Raw genomic sequence first — 9,494 nt, 5'->3', positions numbered from 1 at the left:
TTCCAACTCTGTCTCTCTCTAGCATCTGTGTAAGGCAAATACCTTATTCTTGTGGGGTTATTTTTTAACTGATTCCAACTTTCATTGAATACCTACTATATGCAACACGTTGGATTCGGCACATAAGGAATGCCAAGATAAATAAAACATTCTGAAAGAAGCGTACGATCTGATAGAGGAGGCAGATGCATATAAAAATAATTCAAGAGGGTGAGAAGAAGAATGGGGGAAATGCTATGGGTGGACTAAGTCATTCAATGAATTTTCTCAAGAAGCACAAAGTGGACATGTCTCCCCTTGCAGGCGTCTGGTTCAGAGGCTGTCTCAGCTGACGGCCACAGGTGTTCTCCGTTGCAGAAGTTAAGATGGCCAGAGTCCCTGACCTGTTTGAAGACTTGAAGAACTGTTACAGGTAAGAAATAAGATTCTATCTCCTGTGACTTAACAAGGGGTTCAAGGCTCATCAGAATCCAGCTAGGCATTACAGTGGCCAGCATGAAGCCAGGCAGAGGCTCTAGAGATATGCGCTAGCCCTGAAGTCAGAGCAGGTTCAGAGAAGACCCAGGAAAACTAAGCATCCAGCATGTTAAACTGAGATTACACTGGCAGGGAGACAGCCATTTTGGAGAAATTAGTTTTGAGGTCTGCTGAGTCCTGTGCAAATTTCATCACCAACTTAGACAGCCTCGGTTGAGTTAACATGCTCTGATACAGGAATAGGTTTTAATAGACTGTGAGAGAATCCATTGTCAGGAAAACTCGATCTCAGTTGGGAGGAGAAAATGGCTCCACAGCAATTTGAGCCTGTGAATACACATGCACAGTCCAACCTCATTCAGACATAGAAGAAATGTAAATGAACAAAAAGTTGAAATTATGGAACGTGATATTCCTCTTATCTATACTAACACAAACTAGGCTGTGAAAATGTTGCCTGGATATTTTACCAAGTATGAATTATTAAATTTGTCTTAGTGAATACATGAAAGCAATATGCAACATATGATCAATTTGGTTAAAATCAAAATGAGATGCTTCAAAAGTATTATATTTCTTTTCTTTTAAGGAGCTTAGTATTTTTCCCTGAAATCAAAGCTCTTCAATTTATTAGCCAACCCCAATTGTTATAGCTAAAGCCCAGATAAAGTTCGAGGCCTGTCCGGATTACTATTCCATGTTAGTGAGCTGTGAATTACTGTATGTATGTATATGTATAGAAGTCCTTAATTTTCAAAGATGCCAGTAATGGCCATGTGTTTGTGTGTGTGTGTGTGTGTGTGTGTGTGTGCACACACGCACGTGTTGTTATCCAAAGCTAACATGGTCATTAAAATAGGTTGCCCAGGGACCATAATGAAATAACAAACAGTATTACATTCTCATCATCTTATTTTGACAGTGAAAATGAAGAATACAGTTCCACCATTGACCATCTCTCTCTGACTCAGGTGAGCAAATGACTGTAATTCTTATGGGATTGGTATCTTTATGCAGTAGTTCTTCAGCACGAGAGAAGAGAAATGGCTTGAATCTTAGATGCTTTTGTTTTAGCTTCACTAGAAGAGAGGAGACCTGCATTTCTTCATTATAAGTGAGGCCATCTGCCTCTCTAAACTAATAGTTGATGATATTCTTCATCCTCACCAGCTTTTCCCAGAATAGAGCAGAACTATCCCAGATCCCCAAGAACTGGAGTCTCCTGGGCCAGGTTTCATGAGGATGTTAGTTATCCCATCCTGGGACAGCCTCTTCAGGCTATTTCACCAGGAGTCTCTCTCTTAACGTGATACATTGTGGTTGTCCTCTCTGACACCAACATCACAGGTTAGAAGGCATCCTCCAAACACAATAGCCCATGAAGCTGAGGGACAGGAAGCAAGACAATGGAAAGTGGGAAATCTGCAACCACTCACCAAGCTGTGTTATTGTGTTTGGGGGCCACAAATAGACAGTATAAGTACTGCCTTGTCTATCTCTGGTACTGGCTTTAAAAGCTGTACCCAAAGGTGTATTTCTAAAATATTTTGAGCATTGTCAAGTAGATGTTTAAGCTCCTAAGAGGGAACTAATAGGAAGGCTACCACTCACTAAGATCATCGTTAACCTATTTAGTTACAACATCTCATTTTCGAGCATGCAAATGGATGGAAAATTCTTCCCAAGAAATCACATCCCTTCATCCTGGAAGGAATGAAGGAAGGGGGAGGTGAGAGGGAGCAAAAGAGGAGGGGAGGGAGAGAGGACTGATAAACGAGAGTTAACCAAGACCAAAATGGAGATCCTTCTCACTAAGTCTGCTGAATGTAGCTCCTACGCCATGGACAGCCTCTCAGTTTCTATCGTCTTTTCTCACAGAAATCCTTCTATGATGCAAGCTACAGCCCACATCATAAAGACTATATGGGTCAATTTATGTCTCTGAGTACCTTTGAAACCTCTAAGACATCCAAGTTTACCTTCAAGGAGAGTGTGGTGGTGGTTGCGGACAATGGGAAAGTTCTGAAGAAGAGACGATTGAGTTTAAATCAACACGTCACTGATGATGACCTGGAGGCCATTGCAAATAATTCAGAAGAAGGTAAAGCCTCGAGCACAATAATATCCTTGCTTTCCAGTTTTAGGTAAATTGGGAAAATAGCATATAGGAGAAAATAGAACCTGGAGTCAGAATAACAGGTGGGAAACCAAGCATTAGTCTGGTAACTAATTAATTTTTATCCTTCTCCACCAGGGAGGGATTAGCAGTGACCTGAATCTAGAATACTTGCTCATGGGCTCATCTCTGGGCCATATTGTAAAGGTCTGTGACTTTTACTCTTTCAGGAGAAAGCAGTTATATACTGTTAGTGGGTGCCCACATTGGGCATGTTATTTTCATCTTTCTGTGCCTCAGTTTCCTCTACTGTAAAATGGAGATAATCAGAGTCCCTGCCTCATTGGTTTGTGAAGATTAAATGAGTCAATACTCCCAAACTTCTGGACAAGAATAATGTCTGGTACCTAGTAAGCACCTGATAAATGTTAGCTGTTATTATTTCTACTGCTATCACTACTATGACCTTTATTAATACTACCAACACTACTGATTTATTAATGGCTGAATTAACTCTAAATGTCACAGCAACACTACATTGTCATTTTACATGAGAGGAAACTAAGCTCATTGAGATAAGTGACCTGCCCAAAGGCTCACAATCTGTAAGTGAGAGAGCCTCAAATCTAATTCAGTTCTATCTGACTACAAAAATCACAGTTTTTCACCCATGGCTTTACTGTTCAAGCCTCCATATGAAACATAAACCTAATATTTCTGTGTTTAGGGTAACATCTAAGCAATAATACATGTCCACCTAGAAGGTTTAAAATGTGACAAAATATAAGAAAATAAAAATTGCATATATTGCCACTCAGAGTTTATCACTGCCAGCACTGTGGTACATTTCTGAAAGTCTTTTCTATATGCATATACACACATAAACAGCATGTCTAACATTATTAGGATCACACTATATCCAATTTTATATCTAGCTTTTTTCACTCAGCAATATCAAGAACATTTTAGAGTGCTAATTTTTTGCCAGTATAAGTAATGCAACAATGAACATTTATATCAGTAAATTTTCATTTCTGTTGCCATTTATTTCCTTAGAATAGATTCCTAAAAACAGAAGTACTGACAGCCATGAGGACTGGTCAAGCTATTGATACATACCACTTTCCAGAAAGGTGGTAGACCTGCACTCTGAGTGACATATATAATTTTTAGTGTATTCATTTTTTCCTGAGTGAGTTCATTTGAAAGTATAGATGGGGAATACTGGTAGTCTTCCTGGTCACTTAGAAACCTCCACACAATGAAAAATGAGAAAGTTGCACCAATAATCTCTTTTTTAAAAAGAACAACAAAACTGTTTCCTGAGGAATCAAAGTTTAAAAAGAAGCAAATACATAACCACAAGGATAATCCTAGAATCATTTCTCCTGCTGATGGAGTGATTTCACTTCTCTGTGTTTGCTCACCTGGATTGGAACATTCTTAACGTCCCTTCCAGAACTACTTTCTATGCTTGTACTCAAGTGTATATATCATCTGCGTTTATATGTAGACAGTAATATGAACTTATGATCATGGTCTTAGGAATCATCGAGCCCAGGTCAGCATCTTCCAACTTCCTGAGCAACATCAGTTACCGCTTTATGAGGGTCATCAAAGACCAGTTCACCCTGAATGACTCCCTCAGTCAAACTATAGTTCGAGCCCCCTCGGATGAGAACCTCTGGGCTGCTGCAATAAATAATAAGGACGATGCAGGTAAATGGCGAACTCTGTCATCTTCCCCTCCTTTTATTTATTTACTTATTTGAAGCTTTCTGCTTTCAAAAAAATATACTTCTGGCTGGGCGCGGTGGTTCACGCCTGTAATCCTAGCACTCTGGGAGGCCGAGGCGGGCGGATTGTTTGAGCTCAGCAGTTCGAGACCAGCCTGAGCAAGAGCGAGACCCCGTCTCTACTAAAAATAGAAAGAAATTAATTGGACAGCTAAAAATATATAGAAAAAATTAGCCGGGCATGGTGGCGCATGCCTGTAGTCCCAGCTACTCGGGAGGCTGAGGCAGGAGGATTGCTTGAGCCCAGGAGTCTGAGGTTGCTGTGAGCTAGGTTGACGCCACGGCACTCTAGCCCGGGCAACTCAGTAAGACTCTGTCTCAAAAAAAAAAAAAAATATATATATATACTTCTTTAGATTCCTGGTTTGCACAATTCTTCCAGAATAGGTTGAAGCACATCACTCCTGGTAAAAAATCTCAGGCTCACACCTGTAATCCTAGCACTTTGGAAGGCTGAGGCAGGAGGATCACTTGAGCCTAGGAGTTGAGGTTGCAGCTTTGATGATGCCACCGCACTCTACCCCAGGCAATAGAGAGAGACCATGTCTTAAAAAAAAAAAAATCTCAGGCAAGGACAGAAGTTTCAGCTATATCTGGAAGTTCTACAAGAAAGAAATTTCCTATTTTTGAGAGCACAAGGTGAAGTACAAAGCCTGCTGATTTACTATCTTCTTGATTCTTTCAGATATTTTTAACCCTCGATTTTAAAGATGAGGAAACTGACTCTCAGAAATCTTAAATGACTTACTCAAATTTACCCAAAAGCCAGTGAAGAACAATCAGTTTTCTTTACAAAGCCTGCTGATCAAACTTACAAATAATGCCAAACTAGAAAGACCTTTATTATCTTTGATAATATAGTTTGTGAGGCAAAACAACCAATAAGCTGCAAATACAGTCTAAAAGATGAAGTTTAGTGTGCAAAAACTTTTGTCACGCAGATCCATTTTCCATGGTGGACATGTTTTAGCTTCAGGACATATCAATAGTACACAAAATTATTTTTAAAGATGCAAAGAGAGGCCAGGGGTGGTGGCTCACACCCATAATCCTAGCATATTGGGAGGCCAAGGCTGGAGGATCTCTTGAGGCCAGGAGTTTGACGTCACAGTGAGCTCTGATGTTGCCACTGCACTCCAGCCTGGGGGACAGAGAAACACCATGTTTCCAAAAAAAAAAAAAAATCCAATGAGGCAACTGTGCAATAAATAAGCAGGACTTTTTCTGATTGGAAGTACTTCAGCTAACATGCTTTCCATTCTACACCATTTACAAATTATTTTGTGTTTTATGTTCCTACTTAATATTATTTCATACAATCTTCCCACATATTGACATCATGTATGTATTTGCCATTTTTAATGGCACTGGAGTATTCAACCATGTTTCTGTGCTGGTCCCTTGGGTTTGTTCTAAACAGCTCTGTTGCAAATATCTTCATAGACATTATTGTTTTTTCCCTATCTATTTATTTCTTTGGAGCATATCCCAAAGTGGAACTTCCAGATCAGTAGGCATAATAATTTTACAGCTTTATTAAACATCATTCTCTGAGGAAAACTGAACCACTTTTCAGTATCACTAGCAACATGTACATGTATCAGTTTCCTAAATCCCTCCGCTTTAAGTCATTACGAACTCCTGATCTAACAAATTGCAGGGTTTTATCCCACTATGTAATTATAAGAGATTCAACAAATACATATTTGGTTCCCATACATTCATTCGAGATAGAAAGTCTAAGAACCAAGTATTTACCTGCCTGGTAAATGTGGCAGACATTGGAAAGGATGCACAGGTGTATAGAATCCCATTCTGGACTTCCAGATATTCACACCATAGACGTGGACCTAACCACACACACACACACACAATGTCTACGTAAGCACTGATCTTATAAAAATAACACAATGGATTTACTTTCTTTTTGGCTATTCTCTTCACCAGTGAAATTTGACATGGATGGTTATAGATCAAGAGATGATACTAAAATTCCTGTGACTCTAAGAATCTCAAAAACTCAACTGTTTGTGTGTGCCCAAGATGAAGACCAACCTGTATTACTAAAGGTCAGTTGTCCTTAGTCTGCACTTACCCTCATTTACATCTCATACGTTTGTAAAAGAGCCCAGTAGGCACCGGCCCTAGCAGGGTGGCACTGTCCTTTCCCCTCCCTACCTCCTGCCCACACGACCCCACCTGGCTTCTCACCCATGCTCAGGCAATCCTAGGTAGGATCCGTGAGAGTACAATGGAGGTGGCAAGAGTGAACAAGAGCTAAATTGCCTGCTTCCTTTTTTTTCCCTTCCCCTGCATGACCCTACCCACCTCCCATCCCAGGGCATCCATTGATTCCATCAATCTTTACTGACAGCTATTATCTGACCTACATGATATTAGGCATTAGGACAGTGGGGCCTGCCTCCAAGAAACTCAAATAAGCCAACTGAGATCACAGAGGATTAATCACCTGCCAATACGCACAAAGCAAAAAGCTAGGAGCCAAGACTCAAACCCAGGCTTGCTGACTGCAGTGCCTCTCCCTCTTCAGAGGCACCAGCATTATCCTTTATCCCAGCCCCACCTCCACTACCACTGTGCCCCTCAAACATACAGGCTCACACATGCATGCCCATTGTAGCTTTAGATGTTTTCTCCACTGATGACTCTTATTCAGTAAATGTATAACCCAAGGCCTCCCATCCCCAGGTAGAATTTACGTGGATGTGTATGCTTCTCTAACTGGATCAAGCAAAATGAAAGTTGTATCTATAGAGTAAGGCAGTAGCTTCATTCATGAATTCATTCAACAGTCATTATTTATTGAGAGGCTTCTATTTTCCAAGCATAGTGCCAACAGCTGTATGGGCAGTGGTGAGTCAAAGCCCCTAGCATTATAGCACTTAGTCTTCTGGGGGACACAGGCACTAGACAAGCCAAACAACCAACAAAAAAGTACAAGATGCTGCAAAGAAAATGTATTGGGTGCTAAGACAGAGAAAAATGGGGGCATGCTATTTAGACAGTGTGGCAAGGGGAGAGCTCCTTGTGAGATGGGAGGTGCTGATAGGAGGGAGCATGCCATGTGGCGCAGGTGGAGTGGGCATTCTAAACAGAGGGTCTGAGTGCACCCGGTTGCCAGAGCTTCAGGATCTTTAAGGCCAGCTTCAAGGAGCAGAAAAATCAGTCTTGGAGCTGAGGCATTGTGAGAAGGAGGAAAAAAATGCAGTGGCTAGTGCTTGCAGAGCTTGCATTTGGATTTCGTTTTTTACAAAGAAAAGCCATTAAGTGGTTTCATACAGTGCAGTGTCATAACCTCACTTATATTTCCTAAAATGGAGAACAGATCAGAGGGAAGGAGAGAGAGAAAGCAGAGAACCCAATTAGGAGGTTATAACAGCAGCCATGGGTGGAGCAAGTAAGGAAAACAGGTGGAAAGAAATAGAATTGGGCTATATTTTAGAGATGGAATTGACAGGAGAAGAGGAGAAACTGCATTTACTGAGATTGGAACAACTAGGAGAGGAATACGTTTTGGAAATAAAATTCTTGCTGACATTTGAAACCCCAAGGAAACCTCAAGAAGGATATTTACTTTCTTTAGATTGAAAAGAATAGGAAAGAAGCATCTCAACTTGGAATCTGAAATCTATTTTTCCATGAAAGTATTTTTCCATGAAAGTATTGTTATATTCTATTCATACTCACAGGAAGAGTACATTTTCAAAAAAAATTGTATTGAAACGGTTTAACTACTGATAAACCTGGGAAGTTGTGTGTGTGTGTATGTGTTTAACCTTCAACTGTTGACTTAAATACAAAGATAAAGTCATCTAAATGCTAAATTGTTTTCCCAAAGGTATGATTTGCACACTTGGAGGTCAACATATTTAGGAAGCTTAGAATCACCAGTGCTCAGATTTGATGCAAAATGCCTTATGTCTATGTTGAAAGCCGGACATGAGCAATGTTCACACTTACCTGCCTGGATACAGTGAGACGCTAGTGCTGCTGTCATTGGCAGTCCTCATGAGTAACTTAGATCTCTGTCCAATCACCTGAGGAAATCAACACTTATGAATAGACTGGGTCATACATCTAATAGGCATTTAATAAATGCTTGCTGAATGAACAAATGAATGAAGAACCTATGTCATCACGTTAGAGCCATAGTCCTAAAGTGCCGTTTCTCACGAAGGCCAGATGCCAAGGCGTTGAGCTTCAGTTCTTTTTCTATCATCTGCTTGTTCTCTAACAGAATTCTGTTCTCCTTTCATAGGAGATCCCGGAGACTCCCAAAACCATCACAGGTGATGACACCAACATCCTCTTCTTCTGGGAAACTCACGGCAGTAAGAACTACTTCACCTCGGCTGCCCAACCACAGTTGTTTATTGCCACAAAGCAAAACAATGTGGTGCACATGGCAAGGGGGCTACCCTCCATGACTGACTTTCAGATACTGGAAAGCTAGGCTTAGCTTTTATTCTGCCCACTTACAAAGTGTTGACAGTCTGTATGTACCATGTACATGAAGAAGTCCAGTCCTTTACTCTTAGTCATTTGCTGAGCATGTGCTTAGCCTTTGTAATTCTAAATGAATGTTTACCCTCTTTGTAAGAGAGCAGCAAGGTCTAGTGGAACCAACACTAACAGGCAATGTTGTTTGTTATTTAAAGAACACCCCATACTTTGCACAGTACCAGTCATTTTAGTTATTATTCTTCATAACAATCTTAGGAAAACCAGGGCTACTGACTATTCCTACCAAAAAGACTCTACCCGTATTACAGATGGGCTGACTAAGGCATAAGAAAACTAAGAAATACACACAATAGCATTTGGAATGAGAAGCCATAGACCTAAGATTTAATTCCAACTGTTTGCCTTCTGTTGATGGATCTTAAATCAAATGGCGTAAGTTTCTGGGACTTTGGTTTTATCATTTTCAAAATGGAGGGAATAATACCTATATCCTTCCTGCCTCAATATTTTTTTATGCCAATCAGTGAGATCATTTTGGTAAAATACTTCTTGAAGCTAATCCTCAAGAAGATAATGCATGAAATATTTTTAAATTATTATTCTTGTGTATATGTATTTAT

At 40.3% G+C, this 9,494-nt stretch overlaps 1 protein-coding gene across 1 annotated transcript; it reads left to right on the top strand.

Annotated features, from left to right (window-relative positions):
• Positions 1-360: 360 nt before the first annotated feature.
• IL1A (interleukin 1, alpha) lies at positions 361-8,863 on the top strand. Its single transcript, XM_012656774.1, has 6 exons — positions 361-412; positions 1,400-1,448; positions 2,356-2,578; positions 4,139-4,312; positions 6,337-6,458; positions 8,669-8,863. The coding sequence occupies exons 1-6, from the start codon at positions 366-368 to the stop codon at positions 8,861-8,863; spliced, it is 810 nt and encodes a 269-aa protein (XP_012512228.1). The 5' UTR covers positions 361-365.
• The last annotated feature ends 631 nt before the right edge of the window (positions 8,864-9,494 follow it).

The sequence above is a fragment of the Propithecus coquereli genome, unplaced genomic scaffold, assembly GCF_000956105.1.
Source record: "Propithecus coquereli isolate 6110/MARCELLA unplaced genomic scaffold, Pcoq_1.0 Scaffold519, whole genome shotgun sequence".
In the NCBI taxonomy this organism is placed as follows: Eukaryota; Metazoa; Chordata; class Mammalia; order Primates; family Indriidae; genus Propithecus; species Propithecus coquereli.
The sequence above is the reverse complement of the archived record's forward strand: the minus strand, read 5'-3'. Positions and strand labels throughout refer to the sequence as shown.